The sequence below is a fragment of the Heliangelus exortis genome, chromosome 3 (assembly GCF_036169615.1).
Source record: "Heliangelus exortis chromosome 3, bHelExo1.hap1, whole genome shotgun sequence".
NCBI classification, from domain to species: domain Eukaryota; kingdom Metazoa; phylum Chordata; class Aves; order Apodiformes; family Trochilidae; genus Heliangelus; species Heliangelus exortis.
Window position 1 is genome coordinate 52965639 of NC_092424.1, and position 17461 is coordinate 52983099.

Here is a 17461-nt window from a genome sequence, read left to right on the forward strand (position 1 = left end):
TTTTCACGAGCTCTCAGGTCTCTCAAATTATCGAGGCAGCTCTGCACTATACTCAGATGTCAAAGATGAACAGAAGAAAGATGTGAGGGAAGGACTGGTTTAGGGGATCGGACCTATAGCCATGACAGCTCTAGTGCCAGTGGGACCTGTGAGAAGACGTATAATGATTTGAGTTGCACGAAGGCCATTGTTTCATTGCTTTCTTATACAAGGTGCTGCAAGGCTAGCTGACCTAACCAGCTGGAAATAGTCCTCCCAGAGAAAGCATCAAGAGCTGTAAAAATGGTAGGCACAGCTTTAAGTTAGTCTCACTGTACTGGGAGATGTGGTTTGCAGAGGTGAATATATTACTTACTATTTTGTAACTCCCTCTCAGTGTCAGATTCCCCTTCTCTGGAGATACTCAAAACCCACCTGGATGTGATCCTGTGTAATGTGCTCTAGGTGATCCTGCTTTAGTGGAAGAGTTGGACTAGATGATCTCTAGAGGTCCCTTCCAACTAAGATGATTCTGTGATTCTCAGTGTTATGTGAGTGTAGCAGAGAACAGATAACAAGTCTGAGCAACACAGCCTGTGACCTATGAGGGAAGGCTGGGTCAGTTACAAGGCACATTAAAGAGCAAGAAATGCAGATAATGAATTAGGCTTTGCTACAAATGCTTAGCAGTGATATTTTGCATGGGTGCATTTTACACCCATACACCATTCTAGAAACTGTTAGCTTGGCATATGAAAAAATGGAAGGCAAACACAGTTCCTCCCACATTGGCAGAGGTTATCGGGCAACCAACCAACCAAAAGGGTTTGGGGAATTTTGATGGGAAATTTGGTGGGCATGGGTCCTGCAAGTCAACAACTGATCGAGCAGCTGGTGTTGACAAGAGGGATCTGATATTTGCACCCATGGCACCCACTGTGAGGATTGAGGACTGTTAGGAAGAGATGGGGTTCACTGGAGTGGGGCAAAAGCTGGCCAGTCTGTGGTGAGAGCATTTAGTTAGGAATGATGGGGAGTGGATGACCAACAATCAAGTGAGAAAGTGGTGGACTGGAACAACAAGCAACTTATGCTGGATGATGTGAACAGGAGAGACATCACAATTAAAAACTCTGGGCAGAAGGGGACCCACCCCAAGGGTATCCATGCACACAAGAAAGTGCCTACAGGACAGCTCTGACACCTCTTCTGGAAAACTCACATGACTAAAATGTACACTAACACGTGGGATGTGGGAAGGTCACAGGAGGAATCCCATACTTTGGAGAACCCCATGCAACACAATCCAAGAAAGAAGGGGAGTTTAGATGAATTGTATGATTCTTAGAAGCTACCTTCTTTAAGTTAAAAAATGATTCTTCTTGCTGTGGGGTAAGTCAACCAAAGATAATAGGAGGCCAGCATGAATGATCAAATTCCCTATGGGAAAAAGGTGGAAGAGGTACAGGTAATGCAGGAGGTACTATAGACACGCTGAGTGTGCAGGGATGGGGTTAGGGAAGGCAAAGCCCATTGAATCTGGTGAAGGACAAGTGAAGGACAAGAGAAAGGGCTGCTATGCATGCATGAATAGCAAAAACAAGATTATGAAAATGCTGGTCTGCTGCTAGATGGGATAAGAGACTTGCTGCCTAAGGCCATGGAGAAGGTAGAGGTACCTCAACCTTTAAAGGTGAGGCTGACCAGAGATCCCAAGCTTCTGAGGCAAGTGCAAAAATCTGAAGCAATTCAAAATTACCATCAGTGAAGGAGGACCAGGTTAATGAGCTTTTAAATAACTCCATGCAAATTGGTGGGATACACTCAGAAGACATAAGGGAGCTGGCCATTCTTCATTATCTTTGAATGGTCATGGTCATGGGAGAGGTTCCTGAGAACTGGAAGAATGCAAATGTTTGAAGGTTGGGGTAGATGATGTTCAAGGATGCCTTCCCACTTCAGCCACTGTCATACATCCATGATTCTGTATCTTTTAAAGCTCATTCTTCAGTGGGCCTTGAAGCCATGTGACAGATAAAAGACACTTGAAACTTTCCACAGTTTCAACTGCCTGTCTCAGGAGATTCATTTGCTGAGTGCAAAAATTCCTAGAATCTCCTTAACATATTAATCCTCAGAACATATTAGCTTATGCCATGCACAGACATATTAAATGTTTGGGCATGATTAAACAGCAAGAATATCGCCTGTGGTAGCAGTTTGATCATACACAACAGGGTTACACTTCTGAATGTTCATTTTACTCATGCCTTTTTCTTCAAAGGTTAGTAGATTGTGTTTGTTTTCACACAGATGTAGATGGATTCACAGCATCATTAAGTAAACATTGGAGAATCATCCCTTCTTCTTTGAGGGAAAAGGCTAAGGGCAGGGTAAAAATCTTTAGTTGGCATAGAATGGCATTTTTCTACTGAATCCAATGCAACTACTTCAATTTACAGCTCCTAACATATGGCCTGTGTGCTGCAGAATGAGTAGAGGACAGAAGAAAGTGAAGAAAAAATACACTATTTGGTAATATCTGTTATATAATTAAGGAACACAGCCTAGAAACTTTCTTTGCTGTAGTGAAACTGAACTCCTCTTGGATCAGCTGATGAATATGAGTTGCATGTCTTTTGAAGGATCTTAGAGAGAGTCTTGGGTCCACAGAAGAATACTCCAATACTGTTGCTGTAATTGCAATAACAACAAAAACATGCAAGTAACAGAGTAGATGAATAAACTGTACTTTTTGGTTGCCTCTGGCTTTACATCTCTTGAAATGTATTTTTGAGAAACACATTTGAAAAAATCTATTACTGTCACAAAACATTACCATATAATTATTTTAATATTTAAGTCTTTATTATCTCTTACTGCATTATTTATTTAGTTTGCTATATTAGAGGTCATGAAATATTTTGGTTTTGTTCTTCATAGCCTTTTTTAATCAGAGAAGTAAACACCTTGCTTTGGATGAAAATTTCCAATGCTTTTTTTTAGGTGAGGTAATTTTGAAAACAAAACCAACCAAACAAAAATAACAAAAAAAGAAAAACAAACAAAACCACAAAATTCTCACTTACTTCTGAGATTTTTCCCCCCCCCTCCTCATTTTAACATTTTTCTGCCAGAAAATTTGAACACTTTTCTATCTAAACGGCCGATTATAAGAACTAATTATTTACAATTTTTGTTATTATAAGTAAGAACATCTAAGTATATTATAAGTAAGAACAAGACTAATGTAACAAACAATTGTATTTGTAAGTTCACAAGTCTGTTACAGTAAACTGGAAACCCGGCTCCTTGCTATAAAGTGCCTTCTCAGTTCACACACAGCACATTGCTTTAAGACATATGTACAGATGCACACAAGTTGCTGGGGAAAGCTCAGTCTACAGAAACACAGTTACAAATGTAGTCAGTTCATAAAAGCTGATTGTTCATCATACAATAGAAACTCCTAATTTTCTTTGTCTCTTGAACCTTCCGTAACTCAGAGCAAGAAAAGACAGTTTTGGGTTGTTTTTTTTTTTTCTCATAAGGAAAGTATTTAACAGAAGGTTTTCTTCAAAAAGTCCAGCATTGACCAAAAATGTGGATATATAGGTTCAAAAGGAAATTCAGATTTTTCTGTCACTTTAGCCCTGGCTTTTTTAAGAGACTACAATAAGATCCAATATAGACAGTTAATGTCCATCTCCCTCCCTGAGCATCTGAAACCCAGAATTTTCTCATTTGTACTTAACAACAAAACCAAATGTATCAAAATGTAATGGTTCAAATATAATTTTAATGGTCTGTTTATGCAGTAGAATCCCTGCAAAAGGTCTTCAGAAAATAATATTTTAACCTCATTTTTTTAACCTATTTTTAATCTTTTGTATTTCCTGATTGTAGTTATTTTGACCACCATCAAGTGGCTTCTCTATTACTGTTATTTTTGCAATTTCCTTGTAGCTTACTGTATTCTCTTTGATCTCCTCCTTTTCAGCTTTTTCTTGGGTCTTTTTCATCTTAAAAAAAAAGTTTTCTTCTTTTCCTTTTTGTATCTCTGTCTCCTAAGTGCAAGCCTTTATTTTGCATTATCAGGTAAATGGAAATCATAAAGAGGCACAAAGATTCTGGAATTTTCTGCTGCTGAACACAAAATATTTCCAATTCTTGCTTCAAAGGCTTTCAGGAACAAAGAAGCTTTTCTCAGACCACTAGCAAATCCACCAGGTTCAAATGAACTGTCTTTGCCAGCAGAGATGAACTAATAACAGAACAGCATAGTCTTGCAAGAGTAGCCAAATATGTTAGGGGAACAAACATATCCTTGACATCATAAGAAAAAAAATCACAGTTTATCTCTTTAATAACCATCTTCAAGGGAAATTAATGCTACTTTGTCCTTTGTGCAGAACAGTAATTGGATTGTGTGTTTCAATTATATCTGGACAAAGGCCAGGATATTGAAATACTTCTAAATATTAGATTTTCTTGTCCAAAAATTAGATTTTATTGGCATTCTCTTTCCGAGATTTCTTCATTAAAAGCTTCATTAAGCATAAATCTTCTTTCCACACAGCAAAAACCCCTAAATTATTTTTAAAGGGTCATTTATAAAGTTCTGCCCTCCCCTTCTCCTGCTGTTTATGCTGAGAGAAGAGTTACCTAACAAGGTTAGAAGCCAACCTGCCTTACCTAGGATGATTTTCGGCTAGATGCTTAAACTCATTGTCCCAGTTTGGCCTTCCATAGCAGGTCTTCTGTCTCAACCCAGTAATTACATCCATCTTGTCATCATAATGTAGGGCTATGTGAGTAGCCTAAAGGAAAAATTACGAGGTAGTTATTTTAGAGTCAACAACATATACTCCAAGTAAGAGGAGAAAGAACTAATGCTGCTTTGCTGTGAAAGATAGGAGTACTAATGAAGGAATGGAAACCCTGTAATTACCACATGTGGGGAAAAGAGAGGAGAGGAGAGGAGAGGAGAGGAGAGGAGAGGAGAGGAGAGCAGAGCAGAGCAGAGCAGAGCAGAGCAGAGCAGAGCAGAGCAGAGGAGAGAAGAGGAGAGAAGAGACTATTCAAGAGTTCACAAGATTATGAGAACTGTAAAAGGAACTTCCAAAATTACCCAGAACCTCAAAAGAATTCTGCTTCTTGAGATGGACTATTCAAAATGAGTTTGGATTAAATACCTATCTTTACTGACCTGTGCCTAGATACCTCAGTCACTTTTACAGCTAGATCTTATATTCCTAAACCTTTTGAATATATCAACCTATACTTCCTTCATTCCAGGTCCTGAAGTGACACCCAGCATTTTAAGGCTGAGTTGGGTTTAGGAAAGGGAGCAAGATGTACTGTAACAGAGTTTGACAACAAATGTTATCAATTACATGCACTTTAATTAAGTCCAGAGCATTCTGCTGCTGATGGGAAAGACAGTGGAAAAGTTTGGCAGGGGTAAAACCCCAAATGTTTTGACCCCGTCTCCTTGAAGGCAGGTGCAGAAAGTGGATTAGTTCAGATGAAGCACTGCTAAGTGACCTGCACAGCTCCCAGTGCCAAGAAAAGAAATCCTGATTTTCATGAGCATTTACTGTTTCTCAGCTCCTAGGCTACACCCATTACCATACCATTTAAGTACTTCCCAGATGCATTTAAAACCAAAACCACCATCCCTCCTAATTGTGCTGCTATTGCATGGGAGTCATACACTTGGTTTCACTACTGAGTATCATTGTTATTATCACCGTCAAGAAATTACCAGAGGAAGGTTAAGTTAAAAGGTGGACTTTGCATTTAGTTCAAGCCCTAGCATGAACTAGGCATCATTATCACCTCTTGCAGAAGTGGTTGCTGAAATTTAGATCCATTTCCTGGGAATATTGCATGTTTCTGATGCTAATGAGTCTCCCATGTTGCACAACAACTCAGTTATTCTGGTCAAGAAAAGCTGTCACAAGAGGTCATGTTTCTAAAAGGTTCTTCTTGTTACTTTGGTCCAGTGTCATGGAGGATTGAGAGCAGTCCAAGAAAGAACTTAAAGTGATTGTTGGGAGTGGCAGGTGGGGAACTGCAGGATTTTTAAATTGTTTAAGGCAAAACTATGCCACAGAGCAGAGTTCCACAGAGTTCTTGAGAAGAGTTCTTTTCCAGCATTTTTGGTGTGAGCCCTTGCATTAGCTCACAGCATTAAAATTACCTGGGAACTGCAGGGTTATTACAAGGAGCAATATGCTGAAACACGATTTCTAGTCCAAGCAGAGGCAGACATGTGCCATATCTATTTCACTATCTATTGCCAACATGACATCCACAAAGACCTTGGAACGTTAAACAAACATGATGTCTGAGTGGTAAACATCTGCCAATAATGAGTGTTCACTAGAAGGTGTAAATTGCCCATCCTACTTGGGTTCAAATTCACCAAACTACTGGTCATCTATGTGGTGAGACAGGGAGAGAATGGGTCGAATGTTGGTTTTATTATTTTCTAAGGGTAAAGTAAAGTAAAGCATCATCCAAATACTGCTGTTGCTGAAGCTCAAATTTTGAGAAGTGATGAACTAGAATTTCTAAAGATAATGAAGACCTGTAAGATGGGGGAGGTTTGTAGATGTCTGAAGAAGGTTGAACTGTTATCTAGAACAGTTCCCTGGGCTTGGTCAGAGTAGAAGCAGCAGCCATTTAAAAGCTTTCTTCTTCCCCCACAGCCATTTATAGGTGGGATGCTGGAAGGCTTCAAGGAGCAAGAGCAGTACCAGTGTAGGCAGGGAAGCAGCATAGCTTCAGGGATGGTCCTCTGTCACCTAAGCAGCAGCACAGGATAACAAGACAGTGCTGACAGGAGACTGGACAATGGGATTTGAAGAGAAGGAGGCACTTCAGAAAAGTGAGGGGCACACGAATGAAGAGAGTTAGACTTCCCAGCAAGAATAGTTGTCTCCCTACTTGATTTCTGGCCTGATGTTTGCCCAAGAGGGAAGTGGGATGATGGCAGCTGAGAAATGAGGGCAACTTTGTGTTTTTTTATGTTCCTTAATAGCTTCTTTCAAAGGAGGTTTTAGGTAATACCCTGTGATTCTGCTCAGGCAGAGTGGTAGTTTCTGTAACTGCCATATACTTCACAATGGGAGTAGATTTTTCCTGAATACAGTTTTATGCACATACCTCATTACATGACAGAAACCCTAAGGAAAGCAAAAAGAAACAATGTGGTTTTCTGTGGCAGCAGAGCAGCAGAGTCAGGAAGGGAAAAGCTCTATGAAATCTATTTAATCTCTACTAGACAGTCCTTCATTCAAGAGAGACAGCAGGAAATAAAACAGTGGAGGAAAGACTTTCCTTTGAGAGTTTTTCTGGCAGGAACCTAACTCTAATCACAGGGTGATCTGAGTAATCCATTTAAAAAAAAAAAAAAAAAAAGTGAGATAAGATCAACTCATTTGGGTCCAGGTAAAGACTAAAGAAGTTGAACATAATCATCCCAGTCTAAGGATGAAGTGCCTCAAAGTGGGATGACCCAATGAAATTATGAGATGGCAAATTTAAGGTTAATGAGAGAAAATATCTTTTCAAGCAACATGAATTAGACAGTAAAATTTGTTGCCAAAGTATTATAAGTGCAGCAGGTTTCAAAAATGCACTGCACATATATTTGAACAACGTAAATTACAGTAAATAATAAGAGTCAACAAAACCACACTTTTTATACAACCTTTTGTGTTTCAGTACGGAAATTCCAGAATCTATTTAAAGACCATACTAAAGATGTGGACAAAATCTCTCTGCCCAAGCTTCTGAAAAGCTGTCTGCATTTTTCTGAGAGACACCTGGTAATCAGCACTGCCCAGAACAATATACAGGACTGGAAGGATCACTATATGGATTTCTCCATTCCAGTTTTCCCAAACGTGAGATGGAAACAGACAGGTTGGTGTCTTTATATTTACAGTTCTTTGTCTCTCTGCTTCATCCATCATTTATTCAGCTGTTCCTGTTCCATATGTTACCATACTGGAAAAGCAAGGTACATTAACTCAGACTCACAAGAGTTTCATTATTACCTGACTTTCATCCCAGCCAGTAAGAAATATATGATAACTTAGAAAATCATTTTTCCCTTCTTCAGCCATTTTTGTTTCCAAATGGAACAGAAGATCAGCAAACCACTCAAATGCTGCTGGGTCTCGACAAATCCAGTAAAAATAAACCTGTCAGATAAAAGTAAAGAGATATAATAAGAAGCGAACTTTCAATAAAACTTTCTGATGATTGGCGCAACTCATTAACCACATAATGTGTGACTTCTCCACTGTAAATTTAAACATAATTACATATAATTTCGATGATGTAGTTTCTATCTTCTAAAAATTTCATTTTCATCTTAAAACATTGAGTGAATACATTAATGTGCTAGTGAAGATAGATAGGCAATATACAAGTTTCCCAACTCTGCCTGCCAGTTCATCTCAGTTTTGACTTATAATACCTAGCCCTGTTTTTCTTGCCAATAACTTGATTATTTCTGGAAATTCTGGATTTCTTTTCAGTTTTGTTTAAGATGTAATTTCAGTTTCAATCAGCACTGAAGCAAGGAATTCCTGTTTTTCTAGACCCCATGGCATAGGATAACAGTTGATGTGGTCAAAAGATACATTTATGTTCTTCAAGTCAGATACCCTGTATAAAACAGGTCAAGAATGCTCTCTTTTCTTTTAAAATGCATTTCTTGTTTCAACTGGAGCATATCCTTTCTAGAGAAACATGAAACTGTAATTTAAAGTTACCAAAGGGTAAAATGAATCCCATGATTTATTTTCAATTGTTTGAAACCCTCCTGTCCATTAAAAATTTCCAGATTTCTCTATATTAATTTTCCATGTGCTGGATCTTGTGTTAGTTGTTTATTAGATTGGGGAGCCTGTTATTAAAGTTTTGTTCCCCAGGTAGAAATTGTAAATGAAACATTCCTGGAATCTGTCACTGAGAGGCTAATTTTCAATCCTTCAACCATTCCTATGCCTTATTTCTCTCTTCCTCCTCTGCTACAGTCAGTCACAAACAGAACAGAGAGATTGTTTTTAAAAAAAGCCAAGAAACTAATTTATTAGGATCTTGGCATAGGGTTATGCTTGCATAAGGAATGATATTTTGCAAACAAGATGTTTAGTCACTGTTCATACAACGATGAGAGTTTCTTTTTCAACAGTCCTTGCAATGGCATCTTCAGCTGGATCAGATGAGACTCCTCAAACTCTTCTTCTACTTAGTTCTTAAAGCCAGCTGGCCCAGGGACCATTATGACCATTGCAGCACATGCAGGATCTGTTGTGATCTATTGTCTTAACTACATATAAAGCATCTTCTAACGAATGAACTATGTATAAAAGGCTGTGTAACCACTTCTGCAGGAATACTCTCTGTTGACCATTTGCATATGTCTTATCTGTGTACAAATTAATCCACTTTCCAGCAGAAACTGCCTGCAGAGTCTCAGAACTTATGAGATTCCCCTTTCAGGATCTTAATCAAGACATTGATACATACATTTATCCTAGGCCAAAAAGGACCTACCTTAGGGAGTCTTCAGGACAGACAGAATTTCCCACCTGGAAATATCCTCCATCAGTGCTGTGCTGTGAAAGGGATTGGGAGTACAGCCCATCCCTTGTCTCAGCTCAGTCCCTTGTCTCAATCTGGTCCAGCTGTGTACATGAGCTAGGAAGTTCCCTGGATATCTGCCTATGCACAACCCTGACGCTTGGCTGAACCACAGCTATAAGACAAATCTGATTGCAATTCTTGAATTCTGTAGCTCTTGCCACACAATCCATCATTACTTTTGAAGAGAGGGCACCAGACCTTGGATGGGCCTCTGCGAGCAGTGTAATTTTGAGTGTAATTATTTTTATAGTGCCTCTATTTTTATAGTGCCTCAAAAGAAATAATTCACAAACATAGAGGAAGACTAAAATTACACAATTTCAGATGGAAAAGGAATGGCATAGAGGTCAATGTATAAGTTTATAACAAAGGGATAGTTGGAACTTGTTTTATTGTGACTGTGATTTTTATTTTGTTGCAAAATCCCTTAATTTCCTCCAATCTATCTCTCTTTGTGCTCACCAGCCTCTCTGTCTTTTTTTTATACCTCAATAACAAAGGTAGTCTAAAAGGTCTTTCCCAAGGCAAACATTGTGGGAGCTCTGATGATTTGGAAATTGTAGCCATTTTCCATAGGATCAATGAGATAAAGACACATATTAGACACTTCAGAATTGAAAAATCAAAGAAGCAACCAGAAAGCTATAAAGACATTTCCTGAAGATTTAATGGACTAGGTTGTCAGACTTCTGGTAAGGCAGTGGGAGAAAAATATGGTAACACCATGCTTCACTGGAGATTTGGTCAAAGAGACTAACAATAATTTGAGATGTTTCCTAGATCTGAGTGTACTGTAAGGGACCATCTGTGGTTTCTGTAGGAAATATAAATGACGTATGATCCCAGGAAACAGAGATAAAGCATTCAGGGTTAAGCAGGGTATTTTTACAGACCAGGAACAGGACTATCTGCAGAACTGCAGTACCAAGCATCTTGACTGTTTGCTTTTTCCCCTTCTGTTTCAGTGTTTTGCTTCTTGTTTTACAGAGGGATTTGCTGCTGATTTATACTGGCATAGGTTATGGGGAAAAAGCAAGTCCACTGACTTGATAACATTTCATTTTTGAGACCAATAGCAGCATTATTTTAAATTAAAAAACTAGGTAAGATTTATAGAACTAACCTTTATTTAGTTTAGTTTTTTTTTTTTTTAATGTCTGAAACCTGAAGCCCTTCCTTGTTCTACATCCTCAGCACCTAAAAAATCAGCCCACTGAGTGTTGTCAGTCCATATCACACCGTGGCTGTTGATTTGTAGTTAGAAATTTCTTCCCCCACCTTCTACTTGATCATCTTATTTCTCAAGTCTTTTTAGCAGTTCATTTTATGGAAATGTATATTTAGTACACATGTGTGGAGAGAAGGCATGTGCTTCTAAATGAATAATGAATTGTGCACGGGGTAGCAAGTGGGAGCATGTGGACAGGACTGGGAGCCAAGCGCATTCAGGGAAGAAGAAAAGCTGGCTGGTAAGTTGAAAAATTTAATCTTTGAAATGGGAGACAGGTTTCCAGTATACCAGGCTTGGGAGCTTGAAGGAGTGATTTTAGCTTGTTGTGGTCCTAGCTGTCATGCTAACAGCCAATCTACCTGACCTGAGACAAGCCACCCCTGGCATAGGCCTCTTGAGAAAGGATGTAGCTTTCTGAAGCTGCAGAAATTCCTTAAACTCATCCCTGGTGCATGTCCACTGAAGCAGTACCCATTGCACTGCCTCTAATTTTCATATGTTAGAGGCAGAGAACATTTGATAATGAAGAAAGCCTGTCATAATAAGTAGTACTTTTGGCCATGATTATAAACCTAAAAAAAAAGTAGTGAAGAAGTATGTCAGTATGTTCTAAGGGTAAAAGGTCTCCTTTGCCCTTAGATCAAAGAGGGCTTCTAGTATAGTATGTTAAAATAAATGTTTACAAAGTAGTCTCCCTTTCTTTTCACTGACTGCCTATAGCATAGCCAAACATATTACATGTATAATTAGAATGCAATAAATGCACAATAAAATTAGTCCTCATTATAACTGTAGAACAAAGACAACATCAGTGCATTTCTATGATTAAACTATTTTTCTGAATCCTATATTTTCTCTTGCCAGCCTCATACTTTTAACCAACTGCAATAATTTATGACCCTGTGAGGTTCCAGTCAGGTTATTGCCTCAGACAACAAACTTGCAAGCTGAGTGTTGGACAAATGACTCCTGATAAGCACAGTGACTGAAAAGTCAGGTGAGGGGTCTTGCCCAGATAAAGTCAGCAGTGAGCTGATGCCTCCAGCTAACTGGCCAATGACTGGCTAGCAGCCATTGGGCTAGATAAGGGCCAGTCTGGACCATGGTTCTGGTCTGCTTACAGTAGGGTGAGAAATGTGGAAACAGCAACATTCCTGAAGTTTTAATCTAGTCCAGGAGCACATAAGAAATGCCAACGTGTTCATTCTTTGGCACCCAGGACCGGACGGCCACCCCAGGAAGAAGGATCATCAGGATGCAGCAGAATCCTTGGATGGTGATACTCTTCTCTCTCTCTTTTGTTCTTCCTCTTCCTCCCTCAACAGACTTGCCAAATCTTTACTGGGTCACTTCACATTGCTTGTACTACTTGTTGTCCACCAAATAAAACTTTCTCTTTGCACCCGACCCTTCATGGCTGGACTTTGTTCTTGTGGGATCCAAATAATAAGTTACATCGACCACAGGGTGGATTGTAACAGACCCTTAAAAATCTATTTACATTTATGTTTCATTAGTCTCCACCCACCCTATCCCCATTGACTACACTCATTAGCTTGCCCAAGTAAACTGTCTTAAATTTTCCAAGTGCTCTTTTTGCAAATTGAGTTAGACACCGTATTGCTATTAATCAGATCTGTAATTCAGGGGTTTGAGTAGTCACTTGTTTCTGTAATACTCTGATCTCTTGCAATGCATGCATAGTAATCATTTGGTTACCCACATCCTGAATTTTGTACAACAGAGAAGTGCAAGAGCTTCAATATCTCTTTCCTGTAACGTGGAAGAGCATATTTTGTAAATCAGCTCCCATCATGTGGAAAGTTATTAATAATTATCTGTTGGTGACCATCCGTTTCTTCCTGCTCCCTGAAGACAGGGGTGGAGGAGCAGATCTGGGCAAAGCAAGTTTTTCACCAAATGGGTGTAAAAGGTGATGAAGGAGGAGATGCCAACTTCATCCCTGACTCTTGCTGTTCCCTCATAGACATGACCAGTCCCTGTACAACCCTCTTACACCTGCAGCTGGGCACCTCCCTGCAAAACCCCAGTCCTTTCTGCTCCTGAGTATCCTACACCACCCATGGGCTACAGCATACCAAAAAAGATCAGAGGTCTTCCTCAGCCTAATTAATTGATATATAAATGAAGGACAGGACTCAGACTCAAACCCCTAAATTTGAAGCAAGAGGCATAAACTGTTTTAAACACAGCTCAGAAAAATGGTTACATTTGACAACAAAAAGAGGTCAGGCTTTTATGTCCTCAGAAGAAGATGTTTTGTGGAAAAGGCTGTGGGCTAGGATAGAGCTCAAAGCAGAAGGTCACCTCAGGTAAGGACAGTCAGTCTTAAAGCAAATGGAAGAGATTGGTTTTGTTTTCCCCACAATATGGAGTTGAACTTATTGCCACAACATGCTGTGGTTCAGAAAGCAATTAGTCAAATCCATGGAAGAAAAAAATCTACTAAGGGATATTAAATATAGAGATGCAGCACTTGTATCAAAACATTATTGAACTGCAAGTTGCTCAAAGGCCAAAAAATGTCCACTAATGTCTTATCACTGTATGATTTTCTGGTCTGTATGTTTTTCCCTAGGTGTTCATGAAAAGCCACTGTCAGAGGCAGGATATTGGACTAGATGGATCTTTGGTGGCACTCAGCAGGACCTTTCTTATGTCCTTATACAGGGTAAAAGAGAAAGTGGATGTTTGCTAATATTAGCATCTGATGGATCAGTACAATTTTATCAATTTCAGCAGCAATTTATCTGAAAAATGAGACCACTAAATGAAAAAAAGATCATTTTATGCATAACCAAATCCAGTAGAAACTTTCCATCCATGACTAGTAGTAGTACCCTTCCTCATTGCAATAAATGACAGGGAAATGAAGGCTCTGAGGCTATTTAATTGTGAAAAATCAATTAGATAGATGTGTAGTCCTTTTGATTTGCTTGGTTTTTAAAATTATACAGCTGCAGACATTATGGAAGCTATGAGTATTTATATCTCAACTGTATGTGGGCAACACTAAGAAATATTAGTTCAATAACTGTAATGATAGCTGTACTCAAATCAAAATGAAGTTGTTAAAAAAGGAAAAACCTCTTATTTATTTCCTTAATAGACATTTCTATGGTACTCATCATGGCAGAAAGAGAGTGCTGAATACTTTGAGGAAGATTAAATTATTTGTAATTATACCACAAGTGGAAGCTTTTAACCAATGGAAAAAAAATGTGCAGCTACCCTGAGATTAATCTTTCTCACTAAGAAGACTGCTAAATTTTTTAAGTAAGGCTGTGAACTTCCCCAGGACCTTTAATCCAGGCTTTCAAAATATTTTACAAGTACTGATGAAGTTTAATTTCTTAACACCTGCGAAAAACAAGCATCACTATACCCACTGCACCAACAAGGAAACCAAGATACAGAGGAAGGACATACAGAAATTATGACATTTTGTATTTCACAGGAATTAAAAAAGACTGATCTCGAAGACTGATCTCTATAGCAGAGAATAATGTTAGAATGCACCACAAATTAATCTTTGCGGGCACATTTACATGAGATTCATCCTAAACTACGGATGAACATATACTATGCTTTCAACACATAGTTCAATTCTGTTCTTTTCCCTTTCAGATAACTACAGCTATGACAATATTAAAAATTTTACTTGTATACCTATTGAATATACATAATATACGTCTATAGCATGTATATACAAGTATAGAGCTCTCCTTAGAGTGGAAAAGACCTGATCATTCTGATACAATCATAGTGTTTGAAAATACACTTCCTTTCACACCAAGCACATATTTTCATTTTTATTTCCCTCCTTTCTCAGTGCTTTTTCTGCCTGAAAGATCCCCCCTGGCAATTTGAACCAGTCCTCAACTCCTCAGTTACTAAAATCCCAGACGCTTTTTCAGTGGCAGCTTGTCATTAAGATAGCAATTTTAACACTCTTTCATTTAAAAAGATCAACCCCTTAGTCCTGCAATCAGCTGACCCTCTCAGAGATCTATCCACTCCAATGCCAGTTGAACATTTGTCCTCAAACATGAAATGTTGAACAGTTCCTGATTCAGCTTTTACATTGGAAAATGAGCTAAAGGAAGCCATAAAACCCACAAGCTACCACTTGCCACAGCAGAAAAGGAATAGAATGTTTAATGCTGATTTTTTTTCCCCTGTTGCTTTCTTATGTCTCATCCATTCACCCATCATCTCTTCTTCACATATGCTCCCCCCATGCTGCCTCAACATGTCCTTAGCAGAAGTATCACAGGTCAGCAGATTAAGGGTATGTTAACTTAATTGATATCACCTATGTCTTGCAGACTCCAATATATTTTTCAACAAAATAGTAAAAATGGTTTGAGGCAGTAATATGTATTTTGATATACGCATCTCATCTAAAGCTCAAAAGACTTTTTGTTATTCTTTCTATGCAAGCTAATATCCTGACTTTGCAAGGTGAGAAAAGCAGCTAACAGCCACCAAATGCAGCGTTCTGGACCAAGACATGCAGCATGAAGGACCCTCACAAAGCCTGCAGCTGGACAGGGAGTAAGCATCACCCTTCACTTCTCTCTGCGATGACCTTGCAGTATTTATTTTTGGTAGGAAAGAGGACAAATTTTTCTTCTAGCTCTCTATCTGTCTAGCTATGTAGGCATTCCACATTTATTATAGAATCATTGAGAATTGGGGTTGAAAGAGACCTCTAGAGATCACCTACTCCAACCCCTTTGCCAAAGCAGGACCACCTAGGCCTGGCCACAGAGAAAGGCATCAAGGTGGGTTTTGAAAGTCTCAGAGAAGGAGACTCCACAGCCTCTCTGGACAGCCTGTGCCAGTGCTCTGTCACCCTCACAATAAAGAAGTTTCTCAGTTTATCTTCAGTTGCTATTGAGAATCTGATTCTTCATCTTTTCCTAAAAACACTGCAGCTAGGGCTACTTTGTTCCTCAGAGAATGACAATAAATCAGGGAGACCGTACACCACACCAGTTCCTGCAGCACCTAGAAATCAAGTGACTGCTGCTGAGAATGAATTAAAGCACCCAACTGAGTCTCAAGCTCTGAATTGCCTCCCTCACCTGGCGAAACAGGTTCGTTTGTGGAACTTTTTTTTGATGGAGCAATAAACTTTGCCACCTACCTTCTGCAGTGCCAGTACTGTGCTAGGGTTGCAACACTTGTACCAAATGGATTTTAAAATAGAGGCAAATGGTGTGACTCCAATTCCTGCTGCAATGCACACGCTCACTTGGTAGTGGAAGACGCCTGTGGTTGCAGATCCGTACGGTCCATCCACAGCCAGCCTGCAGCAACAAGACATTTAGCCAAGGGTCAGCAGTGTATAAAATGATGGAAATGTTAACATTTTCTGGGCCACATATTTTCAAAACTGAACTTCTATTAAAATAAAAGACAAAAGACACATCAGGCACACGAATTACCCGTACAAATACATTTAATTCTCAGTGCGTGCCATTTAACAGCAAAGCAACTAGTTTTTTTCTGAAGTGAGAGAACAAGAGGACCCATGTGGGCTTGGGGCCTGGCCATCTATTTAAGCATGCAATTGCAATTTTCTGGCTTTCTGAAATGTGATTAGTCATATAATTGCATGTCCAAATTTAGCTGTGCAATTTGCATATTTAATTATGAATCACTGAAATGCATCCTGTTTTAGAGATTTATTTTCTATATTGTATATATTAAAGTAAAGAAGAGCAAATTATATCAATATTTTTGAAAAGTTGTCCATATGTGTTAAGCTAATAAAAGGGAAAGCAAGAAAGAGGTCATCATATGCAAGAAAACTACTATTTTCTCAGCTTTTTCTGAAAAAAACATATTTCAGGAATACAATTTTGGCAATAATACTGTACTGACAAAGGCAAAATGTATAAGGAGAAATCCTTGCTTATGTCACTACCTCTTCTAATCTATTTTGCTGATTCTGAGATATTATTTTTAGTCAAAATTAGAGATTAAAAAGATTATTAAATAATCAGATTAATTCCTCTAGCAAAATGGAATGTCAATACAGAGAGTACTTTGGAGTGCTCTGTCCAGTCTTTCTTTAAATAATATAAGTGCTCTGGAAGATGGTTCCACTAACACCAAGTCCTTAGGAAAAACAAGTTTTTATCTTCCTCCAGAATTTTAATTATTTTGTGCTCCTTATCTCATGAGTCACATCTAAAATACAACTTTAATACTGCAAAAAATAGACAGATTTAGGAAGAATGGAATGTTTTAACAGGAAAAGAAAGGCAATCACCATCACATACAAATACAGGGACACAATGTGTCTGAAACCCTACTGATGCTTTCTTAAAGAGTACTTCATGTCACAGCAAACATTTCCCTTTGCTTTGTATTTACCACTTTTATTTCAGTATTCCAAGTACTCTTCAAGTGCAGTAGCAAATAACACTACTGTTCAGGGATAACTTCTTCAAATCTGGCCTCAGCTATTAAAAAAACCCCTCAGACTTAAAAAAAAAAATGTATTGTTATTCAGCACCGCTGTGCTTTTTGAGCACCTAACACTTCCTA

General features: G+C 38.7%; 1 protein-coding gene across 1 annotated transcript in view; it reads right to left on the minus strand.

The window, feature by feature from the left end:
• Positions 1–1662: 1662 nt before the first annotated feature.
• NOX3 (NADPH oxidase 3) overlaps positions 1663–17461 on the minus strand; it is a 38644-nt gene continuing 22845 nt past the window's right edge. Inside the window, exons 9-12 of the mRNA XM_071742442.1 lie at positions 16053–16215; positions 8049–8195; positions 4675–4799; positions 1663–2673 (exon numbers count right to left, since the gene is read on the minus strand). Coding sequence (XP_071598543.1) covers positions 2547–2673; positions 4675–4799; positions 8049–8195; positions 16053–16215 — 562 coding nt within the window. The 3' untranslated portion in view covers positions 1663–2546. The remainder of the gene's footprint in view (positions 2674–4674; positions 4800–8048; positions 8196–16052; positions 16216–17461) is intronic.